Source organism: Arachis stenosperma, chromosome 10 (genome assembly GCF_014773155.1).
Source record: "Arachis stenosperma cultivar V10309 chromosome 10, arast.V10309.gnm1.PFL2, whole genome shotgun sequence".
Lineage (NCBI taxonomy): Eukaryota > Viridiplantae > Streptophyta > Magnoliopsida > Fabales > Fabaceae > Arachis > Arachis stenosperma.
In genome coordinates, this window is record NC_080386.1 from 124,923,953 (window position 1) to 124,943,241 (window position 19,289).

The 19,289-nt window shown below is 37.6% G+C and overlaps 2 protein-coding genes across 9 annotated transcripts; both read left to right on the top strand.

Annotated features, from left to right (window-relative positions):
* Nucleotides 1-201: 201 nt before the first annotated feature.
* LOC130955120 (uncharacterized) lies at nucleotides 202-18,064 on the top strand. Of its 8 annotated transcripts, none has more exons than XM_057881918.1 (12): nucleotides 202-219; nucleotides 3,958-4,083; nucleotides 4,296-4,383; nucleotides 4,633-4,926; nucleotides 5,211-5,369; nucleotides 5,701-5,841; nucleotides 6,010-6,066; nucleotides 6,446-6,584; nucleotides 8,306-8,410; nucleotides 8,528-8,724; nucleotides 8,919-8,960; nucleotides 9,066-9,574. In XM_057881918.1, exons 2-12 carry the CDS (start codon nucleotides 3,974-3,976, stop codon nucleotides 9,210-9,212), a joined length of 1,479 nt encoding a protein of 492 aa, XP_057737901.1. In that variant the 5' UTR covers nucleotides 202-219; nucleotides 3,958-3,973; the 3' UTR covers nucleotides 9,213-9,574. The 8 variants fall into 8 exon arrangements, 7 of the variants coding, with proteins under 7 accessions (XP_057737901.1, XP_057737900.1, XP_057737903.1 ...); XM_057881917.1 differs by lacking the exon at nucleotides 202-219 and adding an exon at nucleotides 2,984-3,231; XM_057881915.1 differs by lacking the exon at nucleotides 202-219 and adding an exon at nucleotides 17,820-18,064 and having other exon boundaries at nucleotides 3,725-4,083; nucleotides 9,066-9,224.
* On the top strand, nucleotides 11,363-12,872 carry LOC130957640 (uncharacterized). Its single transcript, XM_057884491.1, has 2 exons — nucleotides 11,363-11,975; nucleotides 12,058-12,872. Exons 1-2 carry the CDS (start codon nucleotides 11,363-11,365, stop codon nucleotides 12,870-12,872), a joined length of 1,428 nt encoding a protein of 475 aa, XP_057740474.1.
* Nucleotides 18,065-19,289: the final 1,225 nt, after the last annotated feature.

The following is a 19,289-nucleotide window of genomic DNA, read 5'->3' on the forward strand; positions in this document are numbered from 1 at the left end:
AGGTTACAGTCTCTCCCACCGCCGCAAGGCTCGACTCAGCGTTAAATAATCGGTGCGTCCGCCTGTATGTTCTCCCGGTAGCCCGTCGTTCGTCGCACGTCGTGGGTCGTCGTGCTCATTGCCTAATCGACCGTCGCCTCACCTTCTCATTACCAGCGTTCTTGCTCCTTCTCCCTCATACTCTGCTCATTGCTCACTTCTCAAAGTCTCATACTGAAAGTAATGGTTATTTTCTTGCCTTGTTTTTGTTCATTTTTTGTTCAGATTCAAAGATGTCCCTTTCCTCCTTTGCTTGGTTAGATTAGTATGATTTAGTTTATTCATTCAAGATCTTGCTTAGGTTTTTTTTTTATGCTTAATCACTTAGAGTTATTTTTTATTGAATTTCTGGATTTGAATTTTGAATTCGTGCTTGATCTGTAATTTCTGTTTGATTCTTTTTATTGTTGTTGTGGTTGAAATTCAAAATTGAAATCTGATTCTTCTTCTTCGTCGATTTCATATTCTGGACTTGTTGATTTGTGAACTGATCTTGTGAAATTGAATTTGTGATCTGTTGTTGGATTTGTTGTTAAATTGCTTGTTGAATCTGAATTTGCATCGATTTCGGCCTCTCTTTTTTCTTGAATTTTTGTTGATGCTACTGCGAGTCTTGTTCTGTGGATAGCTGAGATTTGGTTGCTTTTTGATCGATTTGTGGTGGTTGCTGTTGTTGTCTTAGTCCAGCTTTAATCTCTTCCCACTCAATTTTTCATTCTGCAACTTCATTCCAGCACATTTTTGGCAATCTTGGACGCATATCCGGTTGGTAGGGATGATAGAACACAATTTCGAATGTTTCCAAATTGGCAAATGGATTGAGCACCTTCCATAATTGAAACCATCTTAGAGCTTTCCCTTTCAAACCTCTTTCCACCTCTATGAATCTCTCCTCCTCAAGTGTCCATCCATAACCATCTTTTCCATCGAATATTGGAAATGCATCTTCAGATTGTTGAGTTATTTGTTTTTCCATGAAAAATGGAAGAAACCTCTAAAGGAGAGCACCAATGTTAGAGCTCCCTCTTTGAGTTAGGGAGAGAAACTCCAAATTGAACCAAGTTCAATATCAATTCATTAATTCCTTTCATACATTGATAAAAGTCTCTCATCTATATTATTAAAAAAAAAGTAATTCTAATGGGCATAACTAGTACCCTTCCTAATATTAAATCGTAGCATGTAGTGGCCACTGTTTATGAATATCAGAAGTATGCAAAATCAGCAGAGGATGCTGTTGCTAATGTTCTTAGAGCAGGTGTTTTATTTGCCATTTTCATTTTAAGTGGATAAATGGTTTCACTAAATTCAATTTTTGTGATAAAATTGTAAATATGAATAAATATGATTGATGACAAACTTGGATATTGATGTTTTATGTTTAGTTGGTTGTTTTTGTTATTTGACTTGAGTTTGTATTTGAATGAGATCATAATATTCTGGTTTATATTTTTAATTTGGATGATATTTTAAAATTTATATTAAACTATAATTATGTTTTAATGTGTTTATTTATATTTTATTTTAAAACAGTTTTTTCAGTTCAATCACGGTCGAAATGGTTGAACCTATAAATTATTAAACCAGTAATTAGAGCGGTTCGATGACCGGTTCGATTTTCAAAATCTTGATTTTAAATGAATACACGAGGTTTTGAAAAACACCATGGGTGTATTTGGCAACCACGTTGGAGAGGATAGAAGTGTGTTTAAGTTCATTGAACGCTGTTCTTTAATGTTTGGCAACTTTTATTCTCTGAAAGTAGAAGTGATTTTGTATCCCAAAAATCCGTTCATTTGAAGCAAAAAATTATAGTTTTTGCGTTCACTCAACGTACATTTAGGTTTGTTGTTGGTCATTGTTGGTTTTTTCCATAATTTTTTTATCACTTTTTATATTTTTTTCATATTTTAATTTTTTTATTAAAATTTTTATTATAATTTTATTATAATATGAATTATTAATTTTATTAAAAAAAAACAAAATAAATAAAAAATTGATCATATATAACAATAGAGTCATAAGTAATAAAATATTATCATTTAAAATAATACTAAATAAAAGAATACTAAGAGTATTAAAATAATTATTCTAAATTGTGTGTATTGTTTATTATTCTAATTTTTTATAATATGTATTATTGTTCCTATTAGAAATGATAAATTAAATAAAAAATTAATAATAAATAATAATAAAACTATAACTAATAAAAAGTTAGAATCTAAAATAATAATAAAAATAAAATTGTTAAAAGTACTTTAAAAAAATACTAAATATATTATTTTATATATTATTTTTAATTTAATAAATAAATATTAATTTTTATTATAAAAAATACTTAAAAAATTGTCAATTTTTATATGTTATTTTTAATTTCGTAAATAAATATTAATTTTATTATAATAGTAAAAAATTATAATATACTAAAATAGAGTACTATAAAAAATATTATATAAAAAATATTAAAAGTAGTATAAAAAAATTAAATATACTTAAAAAAATATTATAATTTAATATTATATTTTTTTAGTAATTAATTAATTATTTATCTAAAAGTGATTTTAACTAATATGTTCCAAACATAAATTGTGTTGGCGAAAATTCACTTTTATCCAAAATCAATTCTACAAACTCACTTTCATTCAAACTCTAGTTTCACTAACGTAAATCCAAACACACACTATAAAATTGAAAAACTAAATATTATACCAAAGTTTAGTCAATATATAAAAAAATATATGAAAAATTATTGTTTAATTTATAAAAAAATTTAAATAATTAATTTTAAATTTAGAAGTATAAAAATTAAAAAATCTTAAATATTTAAAATTTATTATAAAAGGCATTAAGGCCGTGTTCTAAAAATAGAGCCGGCTTGATCGGCCGGTTTTTTTAGCGGTTTTCAGAGTTTAATTAAAAAAAAAAACCCTCAGAATACCTACCCCCTCTCTCTCACACAACCTTGAATAGTGAATACCCCTCTCTCTCACTCCAGCCCCACCAGCGATCCCTCTGCTCGGAGCTGCTGTTGCGTCGCCGTCGTCAAGCCCGCTTCTATGCTCGATCCTCTTCAAGAGCGTCCCCTCTCCGTGAATCTCTGCCCGAAGCCTCGCCGTCGCGAACTGATCCTCTTCCAAGCTCACTCTCTGTCCAAGCTCACTCTGTCACAGCCGTTCCTCCCTCGTGTCTCCAGTAAGCCACTGCTTCTTCAGTTTCAATTTCTAAGATTCTGAGTTGAGTTTGTGTACTAGAGTCTGAGTTGAGATTGTGTTCTGAGTTGGAGTTGTTGATGTGATTCTGAATTCAGTTTGGATCCTGAGTTTGGATTCTTTGCTTAGTTTTTCTGTTCTTAAGATTTTCTGGGTTTAGATGGTGAGTTTTTTGTTTTTGTATTTTGAGTTTTTGTTGTTGAATACTTGATTAGCAGAAGCCTGTGTTGAAATTTGTTGTGATTCTGACTTCGTTGCTGATGGATTGAACTTCTGTGTATGTTTTGTTTTAGTGTGTATTGATTTTCAATAATTCTGTTCTCAATTCTAAGTCTTTGAATTCATTTCTTTGTTTCTTATATCACAAGAATTCCTCTCTTCTTTCTTCTGCTCATCACCATTCTGTTCTGATTCTCTTGGGTTGAACTTTTTTCGTTCTTCTGCTTCTTCTGCCTGTGTTTATTTTCAAATCCTTTTTCTACTTGTGTTGGGAATTTGTCAATTTGGGCTCATCCGGTCTACTGGTTTAACCGGTTCTGAACCATTATAAACCGGCTTAAAATGATTTGACTTTGGAGTTTGGAATACACAAGAAAGGTTTGGTTTGGTTCAAAACTTGAATGATAACAGGTCCGGTTCGTTCCATTTTTTTTTCACGTTGCAAGAAAAGGTGGTTTGTTTATTATTCAGTGGATGGTGGGTTCTGCAGAGTGCAATCAAAGAGAATGAAGAAGCCTATCGTAGCTTTGTTAATGGTAATATTCTTTTCTGCGTTCAACTGCTTCAACGCCGAAGAAGCGTTCGATGTTCGCAAGCATCTCTCCACTGTTTCCAGGTCTCTCTCTCAATTCCCAATCATAATTTCAAATCGCTCTTTTATGTGTTGATATTTGAAAATGAAACATATTAGGGTATCTATTTTTGTTTGATTTTGATCAGCGTTTTGTATTTCCAGGCAATTCGCTTTACCAATTCGTTTTTGTTGCATATGTGTTGATCTTATCAAATGAGATTGATTAAATTTTCTTGCTGAATTTTGTTTCCCAGGTATGGTGCTGTGAAAGAAATTGCAAACGGTAATTTTATACCTTCTAAAGTTCCTGAAGGATGTGTTCCAACTCACTTAAATCTCGTGGTAATTTTCTCAGCAATGCGAGGATAATGGTTTCATTTATCAATTATGATGAAGGATGTTGCATCTCAATATTGGTTTTTATAATAGTAGTTCTTACATTTGTGTTCTTAGCTTTTTATGTTGTTTGCTTTAAAATCGTTCAACATTGGCGAGTAAAGGGTTAATCTTTATATGGAATGTCCAGCTTGTTGTGATTGAGGGTATTGAGCTAATGTACAGATGGATTAAAATGCTACTTTATGTACCCAGGCAAGGCATGGAACTCGTTCTCCTACAAAGAAAAGGATAAGAGAGTTAGATAATTTGTCATTACGTTTGGAAGATCTTATAAAGGATGCCAGAAGGCGAAATTTGCATTTGGAAAGAGTTCCTTCTTGGCTAGATGGATGGAAATCTCCTTGGCAAGGAAGGCTCAAGGGTGGTGAGTTGATTAGCAAAGGAGAGGAAGAATTATATGATCTTGGACTCAAAATTAGAGAAAAGTTTCCAAGTTTGTTTGATGAAGAGTACCATCCAAACATATATACAATAAGGGCAACTCAGGTGAGTTTATCTTAACATTTTTGTCTGGGTAGAACTTGTCATTTTAAAAGTCTTGTTCATTCTATTAGTCTATGTACACCAGGAGTAGTTTTGGGGCTTTTTAAGAAATGTGGGATCCCATGCTCAAAAGAAGAGAAGGGGGGGGGGGGGGAGGGGAGTCCTATTCATGTTGTTTTGACTATTAGTTGTAGTAACACTGCAAGATGAACTAGATTATAAGAAATAGAGATGTTTCTTTTTTTTATTATAAAATATGCTTATGCATATTATTCTCTGCATCATAGGTTCCTCGAGCCTCGGCCAGTGCGGTAGCATTTGGGATGGGGCTTTTTAGTGGAAATGGTAGCCTTGGACCTGGGAAACATCGAGCATTTTCTGTTATAAGTGAAAGCCGTGCTAGCGACATCATGTTGAGATTTCATGATTGTTGTCATAACTACAAGGTATGATGCAGCCTTCAATTTTGATTGATTTTTCATAAGTACTTCTATTGCAAATTCCTTACATGTTTATTAAACTTATGAAATCATAGGCTCATAGCCAATATGATACATTTTACTTTTGCCACATGGAATGGCTATTAAATTGAACATGAAAGTTTTGTATTTTGAAGGCCACCTGAGGTAAACAATTGGCAGCATACTTCATATTTTTAAATGTTCAAGCAAGTTGGACAATAAATTTCGAAATAGATGTCTGATGGTATCTATTGTGCTTTGTTATCCTTTTTGCCCAATAATATGTTTGTATAACTTTTTTGAATTATGGGGCCAGCATTTCAGGGAGAAGCAGGAACCCGCTGTTAATAAACTTAAAGAACCTGTATTGAATGAAATCACATCTGCATTAATTGGGCGCTATGGACTGAATTTTACGAGGCAGGATATATCATCTCTTTGGTTTTTGTGTAAACAGGTAACATTTTTTCATTCTCTTCTGCTGTTGGTTTTCACCATGTTTTTCTTTCTGAGTTTATATATAATCTTTGATGTTTTTATCAGAAGAAAAGGAAAATCTTAGTGATGCTATAGAGTTTGATTCCCTTATTACTGTTCTATTACCTAATTTGTGTTTATCTGACAGGAAGCATCCTTATTAGACATTACCAATCAAGCATGTAGTCTTTTTGGCCCTTCTGAGGTACGTTTGTAGTGATGCTGTGAGTCTATTTTGTGACCTAATGATCTACTTTTTCTTTATTTGTATGTAAATTAGGATAGATTAGAACTAACGAACAAAAATGACACAAACAACAATGCACCAAAAGAGAAATCAAACTGAAGATAATAAAATGAAACTTTGATATCTTGATATGGTTTTTCCGCTTTTTATTGATCTCGAAATGAAACTGCAGTTAAACCGAAGTTTGAATGTCCAGAAAGTTGCTATTGTTGAATGGGCATGAAAAAATTAGCTTATTTTCCTATTTCTACAACAACCATGTTAACATGTCGCTGCACCTTTTTCCTTGCTGTTTGGATGCCATGAATTCTTAAAATGCTCATTCTTGTGTAAATAGATTATGTTGCTGGAGTGGACAGATGACTTGGAGGCTTATATTCTTAAGGGTTATGGTAACTCGCTCAACTATAGAATGGGATTGCCATTACTTGAAGATGTTGTGCAGTCTATGGAACAAGCTATTCAAGCTGAAGAAGGTACTTCAGATATTGTAATGTTAAGTGTGTATTATATCTTCTTGTGCATGGCTTATTCATTAAATGAAACTTTTGAGGCTATGAGATTTATGTATGGATTAGTCTCTTTAGGTAATCATATTTCATATATTAAAGATTTTTCAAAAATAACTTTTGATGGTACCTGGGAATTTCAGAAAGGTTAATCAAGTCCTAAGAAATTTAAAAACTTTCCGTGCACTAAAAATTCTGCTAGAGTAGCTCAGCAGAATTCAGAACAATTCTCCTAAATTTTGTACTCAAAATACAAGAACGTGAAAAATTGAAAAGCATTTGATTATTAGAGTAAACAGGAAGCTTTTATTGGGGTTAATTGGGGTTAATATATAAAAAAGTAAGTATAATGCACACATAGGATAGAGTGATGGAAGAGAGAAGCTTGCATGTGATGTGTATCCTGCTTCAGCCACCGGGGTAGAGCTTACAACTAGTCTCCACCGCCTTTGGGATGATGTGTTACAAAAGGTATACCACCTTACAATAGATGCCTCCCTTCATCACTAAGTTTTACTCACTTTTGGTTACCTATGAGCATTCTTGGTCTTTGCTTCACCACTAGGTTTCACTCACCTTTGGCTCTACCTTTGGGCAATTTTACACAACTTGAGGACACTATTGTCTTCACCAAGCAACTCACTCAAGTCTTAACGCTACGACACTATTGAAGTTACAGTGAAAATAAGAATAATGATATAAGAAATGACGTTCTTTGCACAGTTCTTAGCATATTGACATAATTTCTTGGTGGCTTCACTTGTATGTGCATTGTGTTTCATTGGTAGATTGCAATGGTGGCTCAGATTTCTCTCTCGTGCATGTGTCTTGGCTTTACATAAATCGCCTTCAAATGTGGTCAGGGAGTGTTCAATTTTTGCACCCCTGGCTAGCTATGGCCTTGATTTGGTTTCTCCTTTTGCTCAAAATAAGTCCTCTTACCCATTCCACTGTAATTGTTCTTGATCATGCATTGTTTCCATATATATACCTTCTCTAGCTGTTATCCCCTTCTTCAATATGGACAACTAATGTTTCTTTGTAATTAATATAGTATGAAGAAATTACCTTCCTCTTCGTTACAGTTTGGTCACCATAATGACAGTGATTCCTTCCATTTCATTTATACCTTTGGGTACTCTTTTATCTTGATGTATATGTTGGTGCTTTTTGTTTAATATGAGATTATTCTGGTTCCTCATTAACACAAATTTTGGCCACTGAATGTCACATCTTCAATGAATAGATTATTTCTTTCTTGCTTCTTTGGTTACTTTAATTGCTCCAATTAATCCTTTATGTGGTTTGACCATTGGACCTCAATATCTTCTATTTGCTTGCCTTTTGTTGATCACATATGTCTTCTCTTTAAGAATTTATTTATCCTTAAAAAGATTTAATATTTGCTTCCAATAAATCTTTAACTGTTGGTCTTTCGTTTAAATCTTCAGCTTCTTGCTCATAACCACATAAAGCATGTACCCAATACTGTTGTATTTGGCATACTCTTCTAGCATGTGGTCTTCTTAAATCTATTTCTCATCCCTTTGGTTGGAATTAGTTAATGGCAAATTATTATTTCTTTATAAATGCAATGGTGGCTTCTTTTGAAGATTGTTTGCTGAATATGTGAACTTGGAAGCATTTGTTTTCTGCACTCATTTACACCTAACTGATTACTTCTGTAGAAAGACGCCCTCCCGGAAGCTTTGAAAAGGCAAGACTTCGGTTTGCACATGCGGAAACTATAATTCCATTTTCGTGTCTGCTTGGTTTATTTCTTGATGGATCCGGTGAGGCTTTAACATCCATTACAATTTGACATAAATAAATATGACTGAATTACTATGTATATTTTTTAAGTGTGTTTTGGTGCTACTACTATTGTCTAATAGCTGTTGACAATGTAGAGTTTAAAAAAATTCAGAAGGAGCAACCTTTGCAGCTCCCTCCAAAGCCTCCACAGAAAAGAACCTGGAGGGGTAGCACTCTAGCCCCATTTGCAGGCAATAACATGCTGATATTGTATAGTTGTCCGGCTCAAGACAAATCTAAAAGCAAGCACTTTGTGCAAGTGCTGCACAATGAACACCCCATTCCAATGCCTGTAAGTTTATTCCGTTCATGTGAAGATTATGTAAATTAAAATGCTAGTCTTGATTTTTTCTAGCTGTTCTTATTTGAATAGCTGACTGTGGTTCAGAAGTTCAAGTATTTTACTTTTGATAGCTTAAAATCCTATTATACTGTTATCCATCAGTAATGTGTTCTGTTTCTTCTTTCTAATGCTATTGTATACAGGGTTGTGATGGTTCTGATTTCTGTTCATTTGAGGTCTTCAAGGTATTAGCACAATCCCACTGTCCAATGTGTAAGAAGTTTGATATGCAATATTAGTTCGGAATAGTCACTCTATGGATCTGATTTTCATGATCTCTCTGTTCGCAGGAAAAAATAGTTGCACCTCATCAGAAGCATGACTATGATACAGTCTGTAATCCGAAGCAGGAGCCGTCCTCTGGCAGTATGTATCAAATGTTTCAGTGGCTTTTCTCGCTCAGCAAAGGTGATAAACAGCCCAGAGATGAATTTTAGTTTGTTTGCTAGGTAAGAAGCCTCAATTCTTAACATTTTTTTTCTTTTTCTTCGTTGGCGATACCACTTCAACATATTTTCAGACTTGAGCATCGATCCGGTCTAAGCAAGAACCAATTTAGATAGATTTTGCTGCCACTGTGGGATTTGCCTTGCTATCTTAGGCTTGCTGCCTTATGCCAAGAATTGGAGTTGGATAGAACTTGAGTTTAAAATGTCAGTTTTCCCTTTTCTCCCAGTAGCAATGCTTCTATAGTTATCAGACGTAGAATTGATGTGTCATTTCATGACTCTTGAACTCTAGTTTTGTTCTTATGGAATAGTAGACACTAGATACTATGGTCTGCATTTTGGTTTTTTTATTATTATTATTTATTTATTTTTTTTTAATTATAGCTAACCATAGGATAATCCCATACCCCTACTTTTATTCTTCTTTCTTGGTCATGGTCTCATGGACAATCCTACTCTTTAAAGGAGCTAAAATTGGAAGTTTTGTATGGAAAATAAGAATTTTAAGTTTCCAATGCGTTAGTAATTTTATTTTATCTTATTTTTTTGAAAGTCATGAGAAGGGAAGCTTTGGAATAATAGTCGAGTTTGTTTTCATGTAACTTCAAGGTCACGGGCTTTCATGTAAAATCAGTCACTAGTGTAATTATTAAATTAAGCTGGTTACATTATACCCCTTAGGTATGACTGTTCTTTGGAATCTGCATTAATGTTTGCATACTAGGTTGTCCCTTTATTTTTGAAATTTATAAAAAGAGTTGTATAACTCTTAAATTACATTGTTATCAAAATTGGAATGGACTGACCGGTTCGTCCGAGAAAACCATTGATAGGTTTGGATTATCCATTAGGCCAGATATGTAATTGACCCGTTCAACTTGGTCAAAATCAAGTAAAAATTGGTCGTTTTGCATTGAAGCGACTGTGAATTGGACAACGAAATCGGTCATTGACCCGCTAGTTTACAGGTGCACTAGAGGATGCCTTGGTGGGAAATTTTTTTTTTTTTTTTTGGTTGGTGGTGGGAAATTTTGAAATAACTCCAAAATTTCAATGGGTGGATTTTTTTTTTTTTTTGGGACATACACATTCACACACACATCTCCACACCCACACATACTAAATCCAGCTATTGCTGGGAGTGGGAATCGATCCTGGGTGTGGCTTAATATGAGGCAAACTGATTTGTCACTCACATACTGGGACTGCCTCAGCCAATAATGGGTGGAGTTTGAACCAGGCCCTTGAGGCCTTGGTGTCGTATTTATTACTCACCACCTTGCCAAGCTAGTAAATTCCACTAAAATGGGCTTTGCAAGGTGAATTAAACGGATATAGGCCAATCTTTCAGCAGTTTGCGAAAAGTAACCTTACTTGATATGAGAGACATTTCTCAAGTTGTGAGAAGTAACTCGTTACATGTGTAGTTTCCCTGAGGTTTTGGTAGGTTGCGAAAAGCAATCTTTATTTTCTTGTCTTTTTCTGTATTTCGGAGGTTTCGGAAAGTGGTATGCGTTTTTGTCTACGACATGTGGCTGCTTTCTGGCTCTTCGCAAAGTGCATAAAGCAGACCGGTACATATCTTTACACATTACTCCACTCACCTATTTTGGTGAATTACACCAATTAAAAAATAATTTCTAGTAAAATTACAGTTGTGAGGCTCAATAATTTGCTTATGGAAAAGTTGATGGTGAATTGGCTAGTAATGGGAGAACCATGTGTATTACTATGTTGTGGACGTTTGTAATTCAAGGTCAACACGCAGGGGGCGTGTTGTCTGCTACACGCAGGGGGCGTGAAGAAACGTGGCGATACGACGTTGGCCGGAGCTCGAAACACGCCGGGGGCGTGTTGACTCAGCACAGATGGGCGTGCTGACGTGGCGTAATCACGCCGGGGGCGTGTTGACTCAGCACGGGGGGGCGTGCTGAGTTGGCCGTAGCACGTGGGAGGCGTGCTGACTCATCACGCAGGGGCGTGCTGACACGTGGCGACCTTTGATTGGCTGCGACGGGCAGCACGGGGCAAGCGTGGTGAATCCTCTCATCTATATATAGGTAGTGATGGGCTGCATTTTCATTTTGAGGAAGAGTGTGTGAGTGTTCTTTGAGTGTTTTGTGAGTGTTGGGAGTGCAATGGAGGGTACTGCAAACTTGGTGGTGTATCGCAACGGTGAAATAATACGCAATACTCCTGAGGGCGTGAGGTTTGTCTGTCAGAATCCATTTTCGTTTGTGGTTCCATGCACCATGACGTTAATGGAGCTTCAGAACGGTCTTTGTCAAAGCATGGAGAACGGTACGTTAATGAGAGTGAGCAGAATTTTGTACCAGAATCCAGTTGTAGTTTTTGGTGGTTTAATACAGTTTGACACCATGCCCATCACTGACGAAGGGAGTATGCAGAATATGTTTCAAATTTACCGGCAAACTCAGATGCGACAGCCACAGATTAAACTATATGTTGAGTTTGAAAGCGTAGAGACGGAAGGGATTCAAAATGTTTTAGATATAGAGGATGATAGAGCTGCAGTGTACGAGGGAATGAATAGTGACAGCGAAGAGGACTTCGAAGCCACTTACGAAGCCGGCGATGAAGACGAGGATGGTGATGTGGGAGTTGAGACAGCAACGGAGAATATAGTGCTTCATCCCTCGAGCAGTCAACCGATGGAGGTGCCACCATTCATGCGTGAGTTGGATCTCGACGCCATGCATGCACCGGAATTTTCGGAATATGCAAACATAGGTACGTCATGCATGAATAATACGTTTTTGGTAATTGATACGTTTGGAATGATTAGTGAACGATGATTTTCCGCTTTCTGTAGGCGTTGCCGATCCTGAGGACGGAGAGTTCCGGATTGGAATGGAATACAGTTCCAGGAAGTCGGTGGTTGCTGCAATTAGAAGATACACTATCGTTAGAGGAGTTGACTACGATGTGTATGAGTCTGAGCCACAGACCTTCTATGCAAAATGCAAGATGTATGGGCGTGGGTGCGATTGGCTTATCCGAGCCAGCTTGATACGGAAAAAAGATTGTTGGGAGATACGCAGATACAATGGAAGGCACACGTGCACAATGGGAGCGATTTCACAGGATCATTCCAAGCTGGACTCGGATACCGTTGCTGATAGTATAATGCCGTTAGTCGAGACTGACCCGTCAATCAAGGTGAAATCTATAATAGCGAAAGTCCAGTCAAGGTTCAACTATACCATCAGTTACCGAAAGGCTTGGTTGGCAAAGCAGAAGTCCATAGCGAAGGCTTTTGGTGGTTGGGAGGATTCGTACCAAGCTTTGCCATGGTGGCTCTCGGTCATGGTTCAGAAGATACCTGGGTCAGTTGTGCAAATAGAAACACGCCCACTGTACAACGGGAATGAGGAGGCACAAGGTGTAAAAATACTTCATCGCGTATTTTGGAGCTTCAATCCATGCGTTAGGGCATTTAGGCATTGCAAGCCTCTAGTTCAGGTGGACGGCACACACTTATACGGAAAATACAAAGGAACACTCCTGGTCGCTGTTGCACAAGATGGGAACCAGAACATTGTGCCTATAGCTTTTGCGCTGGTGGAAGGGGAGACAGCTGATGCGTGGCACTTCTTTCTCAGAAATCTGCGAATGCATGTTGTCTGAAAAGACGGTGTGGGTATGATTTCAGATCGGCATGAGGCAATTCGGGCAGCAGTAAATCGTTCCGGAGGTGACTGGGAACCTCCAAGAGCATGGTGGATGTTTTGTATACGTCACATCGGCAGCAACTTCCTAAGGGCATTCAAAGTCCCTCACTTGCAGAAGCTTGTTGTCAACATTGGGTATTCAAGAACGGTGGAGGAGTACAACATCAACTATAAGAGGCTGGAAGGGCGAGGCGAGGCATATGCCAGGTGGTGCGATGCCATTGGACTCAGACATTGGGTGTTGGCATTCGACGAGGGGCATCGATGGGGCCATATGACGACCAACCTTGTCGAGTGCATTAACTCAGTTTTGAAGGGTGCCCGTAATCTACCTGTGCTGGCGTTGGTCCGAGCAACATATTATCGGTTAAATGAACTTTTTACACGGAAGAGTGCCGAGGCTCACGAACGCAGGCGGGCTGGGTTTACTTACTCCGTATTTGCACAACAGCGGATAGAGGCAAATATGAAACAGGCTGGGAATATAGTAGTGCACCGGTTTGATAGACGAAATGAGGTGTTTGAGGTGCGCGACATGGCTAGCGGGAAGGTGTCAGTTGTTGACCTTGCGCGACGGACTTGTGACTGCGGGCACTTTCAGGTGGAATGACTACCTTGTCGCCATGTTATTGCTTGTTGTGCTAACCAGCGGCTCGATTGGCAGCTGTATGTGCATGACGTGTACAAGATGACAGAGATTCGTAAGGTATATAAGTTTGAGTTTACACCGTTGGATGATCCCGAGACATGGCCCGCATATGAGGGACCCACATTGGTCGCTAATCCCGCCTTGAGACGAACGTCGAAAGGTCGCCCCAAATTGACCCGGTACTTGAACGAGATGGATTCACGCGACATGCGTGGTCCTCGGGTTTGCCGTTTCTGTGGTGCTCAGGGTCATAGTCGGAGTCGATGTCCTCAGCGTGCTGGACCGAGTGGTGGGGGTGAATGACGTTTATTTTTTCCGTGTTTGTATTTTTAAATTTCTTAGTAGTCGTGTTTGTATTTTTAAATTTCCTAATAGTCGTGTTTGTATTTTTAAATTTCTTATTAGTCTTGTGTTTATTTTTAAATTTATTAGTAGTGGTGTTTGTATCTTTAAACTGTTTAGCAGTCATGTTTGAATTTTAAAACTTCAAACTACTCGTGTTTGTATTTTTAAATTTCATACTAGTCATATTTGTATTTTTGATATTATCATTTTCTGCTTTCGTGAAGTAAACATAGGAAACATTAACTACATTTTACATACGTCAACTTACTGAAGATACGAATTACATTAGCTTAATTGTTACAATTAAATCTAAAAACCCTAAATCCAATCTCACTTCTTTCCAGCCATCCAATGCTGTCCCTTACCCATGATGCCCAGACCGAACCGCGACGGAGTATATCTATCAGGTGAATTTCGCTCTGTCCGTAGGTCATATGGGTGACCTGGAGCTGCCAAACCACCTCCCTCTGCCGGATCAACAGACCCACCTGCCTCTGCCGGAGTAGAGGACCCACCTGCCTCTGTCGGAGCTGATGCACCGGGGTGGTAGTCATCAACAACTGTGTAATCCCGCCGAAGGAAACCACTGTCACATGACGCAGTCGCTGATGAGGGGTCTTGACCATGACCCTGCAAGCCATGGCTCGCACCTACTGATGGTGGTGGCTGCCCTGAGAGTGGTGGCTGCCCTGATGGTGGTGGCTGCCCTGAGAGTGGTGGCTGCCCTGAGACTGGTGACTACCATGACTGTGCTCCGGTGGCTGGGGTACATAATATGGAAACGGCTCAAAGACTGCATGTTGATGTGGCTGTGGCTGCTGAGGGACGAACTCCTGTGGGGCAGGTGGCTGTGGTACAGGTGGCTGTGGATCCTGAGGAACGTACCCCGACAATCTCAGCAGATGCCCATATGAGCGCACATACCAATCCCGATACTCTGCGGACGGACTAAAATCCCAAGTCGGAAGGGGGTGCAGATCACGCAGCCGAGTGTTTTGCCTGTTGTCCCACTCTCCTATCCATGCCCCATGAATAACTGTCCAGTCATGAAGCTGCACTCCGCGAAGAGCCATGCAATGCAGGTCTACTGGAATCTCCCTTGCTTCTTGCGGGGGAGGTTGTACATACCCAAACTGACGCATCACTCGGTCCACAGGGTGCCATTCGATGCACTCAAACGACAACAACGGAGCAACGGTGTCACACACATCAAGGTGTCCGTGTAGATCGTCTGGTATTACCAATCCGGCGTACGGCCTCCACTCAAACTGCCAATCATAATTCGTTTGTCAGAAGCGTAACGTTAATATTTGGAAATAGAATTCACAAGAATCATAAATGTTTACCTCCTGCATATAGTCTATATGATGCCTAAATGTCACTACGGTGTTCGATGACCACGCTGTGGTGCGCGCCGAATGACTCCACCTGAAACATAATTCGTTGGAAAAATTTACATATTTAACCCTTAATCAAAGATACATCGTGAATATAACACATGACTAAAATAATAATTATTACCTCTTTGCAACTGGTATCTCAGCGGGTGGTAGGGTGTTCCTCGGTACGGGCGCAATACAAGGCATTCGCTCCCAAGCCCAGACAAACAACAAATTAAGTGGTCCATCCATCTCCTTCGTATCAAACCGTGATGCACGGCACAATGCCCTATAAAGATGTGCAAGACATGCTGACCCCCAACTATAAGTATGGATCCGGTCGAAATCTCGAAGCAGTGGTAGATACTTCGCGTGGGCGTATGCGGTCGACTTATCCGTGAATAATGTCGACCCCAACAAACAGAAGATATGACATCTGACATATCGCCTCACAGAATCCTCAGTGTCTAACGGCTCCGCGTCTCTGACACGTCTTACCCAACCCAGCTTTATATAGGATTTTGAAGAACTACTGACTTCGGGCTTTCAACCAAATATTGCGTGGCTCTGGCTTTGCACGAAGTCACCACTACTGTCTGTCCATCCACTCACAGCCTCGCCGTCAATAGGTAGCCCAAATATATAAGCAACATCTTCCAATGTCACTGTTACCTCACCTACCGGCAACACGGAGGTGTGAGTCTCTGGCCTCCACCTCTCGACCAGAGCAGCTAATAGCGGGTGAAATCCACGTATTACCCCAATTTTAGAGATGTGGTAAAATCCCGTGGCGCGTAGGTAGTTTTCCACCATCGGATTCCACGTCTGTGGCGGATCCAATTTACGCACCATCAAATTCCTGTTAGGCTGCATTAAAAAAATGTTAGTTTAAATAGGTTATACATATTATTGAATTAAAATAAATAAATAAATATTTCTAAATAGTTTTATTTATTCACTAAGCTACATATTTTTTTTATTTACTGTCAAGCAATTTTTTTTATAATAAATAAATACATATATATATATTTCTTTTTTTTAATAAGTAAATAAATAATATTTTTAATATCATTTATTTATTTATTTGTCAAAATCCATTCATATTTTTTCAATGAAAGTGCACAGATCCGATTCTTCATACAATGTATGTATCTATTTATTTTTATTAATCTTTTAAAAATACCGAAAATTATTTTATCTTAAAAACTTCAACATAGTCGTAAAATACAAAATAAATTGGACCTTCTTCTTTAAATTTATAAAATATTAACAACAACAACAATATTTAAAAAACTTTAGCATATAAAAAATTAAATTTTATCAACTTACATAAATTGGATACTCCAAATAGTTGATAATATGATCTTCAGGCGCCGAATAATTACGTACCATTTTTTTTATATTTCTACAGTTTTTTTTATAACTACCCCAACTGATTACACCTTCACTTCCACTACTATTATTCAAACTACCCACACTCTATTTTAACACTCACACTTCCTCAAACACACGGCTCACAGCACACTGCCTTTTTTTTTTTCCCTCTCTTGCTTCCAGATTTCATTGCACACCATTTATGTTCTTCAATGGAGGAAGCTCATCAATATATAGGGAAGCTGGGCGCTGCTTACCGGGGAGGGGGGTGTTCCCTGCATGGAGGCAGGCCTGCTACACGCCCCCCACGTGAAGCTGCACACCTCGGAACTCAGCAAGCTTCACGGACTTCACAGCATCTCGCCCCCCCCCCCCCCCCCGTGTTGCGTGGCAGCTGTCTTCTCGCCACTTCATCACGCCCCCGGCGTGTTGCTAGGGCTTCGCCACGTGGCTGACCGTGCTCAGCCATCACGCCCCCGGCGTGTTGCCCCTGACACCATCCTCCCGCAAAACACCCCTCTCACCCATATCTGCCCAATACACCACCCATGTTTCCATATAAAAAATAATTTCCGTAGTTGTGATGTATTCTAGTTAAATTTTAAAGTAAATTATGGTTGTTGAGGTGTGACATGAGAGAGCATGCAGTTGATTACGTTGATACGTGGTAGTCTCACTCGGTTGGTTCAATTTTTGGTGCTGTCCAAGTGACACCAATCTGGTGAGGTGCTGAACGAATACTAAAAGCGGAGAGAAGATAGAGCACCTTTCCCCAAGTAACTAATGTAGCTGAGTTTAACCAAAACCACTCTCCTTTGTACCTCCTATGATCTTAACTGTAGCATACAACATATAGTTCTGTATTATTCATTGGTGTCAGTCAAAGCAATTTTATTGCAATCTGCAACTTCAGCAGTCTAGGTTTAGATGATGACATAATATAAGGTGTTCCTGTGAATGTGGATCTTTGATGTTGACCAAGTTTCCAGTTGCACATTTGTTCTTTATTGAGCTTGTGTATTATCAAATTAACCTCTCAAATAGTATTCAAAGGACACAATTGAACAGCTCAGGGACCTTCACACTCCATGGTGTGTGACTTAAAAAGTGGGCTGGCTATTGGGCCTCTAACTTGTAATGTCTTCCCAATTTGAAGGTGGGAAGATGTGTTGAGGATTTGCTCCGTGGGACTGCATTCACCAAACACTTTCGACGACACTTTCGATGTTGTAACTTAGGCTGCGTTACAAACACCAGACATTCAGACAGGGACATAGACATAAAATCGTGTTTGACAGATAAGATATGGATAGATATTATATTCAGAGACACTAAATTAGTGTATTTTGTGTTCATCTTGATAGGAAGGATACTCTAATAAGAGATATAATTTATTTTTTATTTTTTCTTTCATTATTTTTATTAATTTTTTATAATTATAATTTTTATTATTATATTTTTTTTTCAAATTTTTGAATGAAAAAAAAAGAATAAATTAAACTTTTATAATTTATTTTAGTTTATCATCAAACAAAATACAAGAATACTAATTTTTGTTGTCTTTGTTTTTTGTATTTTGTTTTCAGTATTTTGTCTTGTTTTGTTCTCAAAACCAAACAGAGTCTTAGAGTCGTGCTTTCCCCAAATTGATTTACTTCGAAGACTATCAGATACCTCCACAAATCCTTCAATAATAGTCATTCAATAAAAGTATCAACTTTTTTCTTTTAACGGATGAATCCTTTGTGTTATCTTTTTACATTAAAAACCCATTCAAGAGGGATTATTGGTCAAGAGCCTAGTAGAACAATGACATGTTTTTTTGCCTTTCTACATTAAAAAACCTTCCAAAAGAAAGGTTTTGCAACTACAGCATAGGTTGGGGAAGGGAAAAAAATAGGAGCCATATATGTTGAATATATACTAATATTGGAATATGAGCTGCACAAATGAAGAGTGTTAGGGTCAGCAAGTTTTAATGGTGTGAGATTTCATCTAAGGATGTGGGATTACTCATTTTGTTTTTACTGGTTAAGTGCTGGTCAGATTTTAATAAAACTGCTGATTCCTAGACTTTTTCAAAGCTTAATTGTATGCAATGTATACCTAGATAGTAGATAATACGGAACAAGGTTACGTTACCCATATATGTTGAATATATACTTTTGTTCCTTTCCGCGCAAAAGAAAACAATGTTAACTTAGTACACAGTGTATTTTGTAACTTTATCGAGAAAGAACTGAGTTGAGTTTTGATGGAATTGAGTTACAATTCAATTCTGATAGAAATTTGAAAGTTTGGAAACAAAAATGTGGAATGAAATTGGAATCTAATATTTGTTAAAATATGTTTGAAATAATTATTGTGCAGTGTATGTTTGCATGAATTTGTAAAAAAAAAAAGTGATATAAAAATAAGTGATAATATACATTTTTTTATATCAGTAGTATTTAAATTTGAACCTAGCTAATTCAGTTTCTGTCAATTTTTACTAACGAAGTAATTTCTGTAAAAAAAAAAAAAAGGACATTTCGACCCTCAACTTTTTTATTTTGGAATAATATTGATTTTTTTGTTAAAAAAATTTGTTAAGCAATAATGGCAATTACTTTTGTGGGGGTTTATT

Excerpts from the sequence above, each read along its gene's own strand:
- LOC130955120 (XM_057881915.1), top strand. The coding sequence starts at position 3,869 with ATGATAACAGGTCCGGTTCGTTCCATTTTTTTTTCACGTTGCAAGAAA. Across the intron at positions 4,084-4,295 it reads CATCTCTCCACTGTTTCCAG|GTATGGTGCTGTGAAAGAAA; the intron begins GTCTCTCTCTCA and ends TTTGTTTCCCAG. Across the intron at positions 6,067-6,445 it reads GTCTTTTTGGCCCTTCTGAG|ATTATGTTGCTGGAGTGGAC; the intron begins GTACGTTTGTAG and ends TTGTGTAAATAG.
- LOC130957640 (XM_057884491.1), top strand. The coding sequence starts at position 11,363 with ATGGAGGGTACTGCAAACTTGGTGGTGTATCGCAACGGTGAAATAATA. Across the intron at positions 11,976-12,057 it reads TTCGGAATATGCAAACATAG|GCGTTGCCGATCCTGAGGAC; the intron begins GTACGTCATGCA and ends CGCTTTCTGTAG.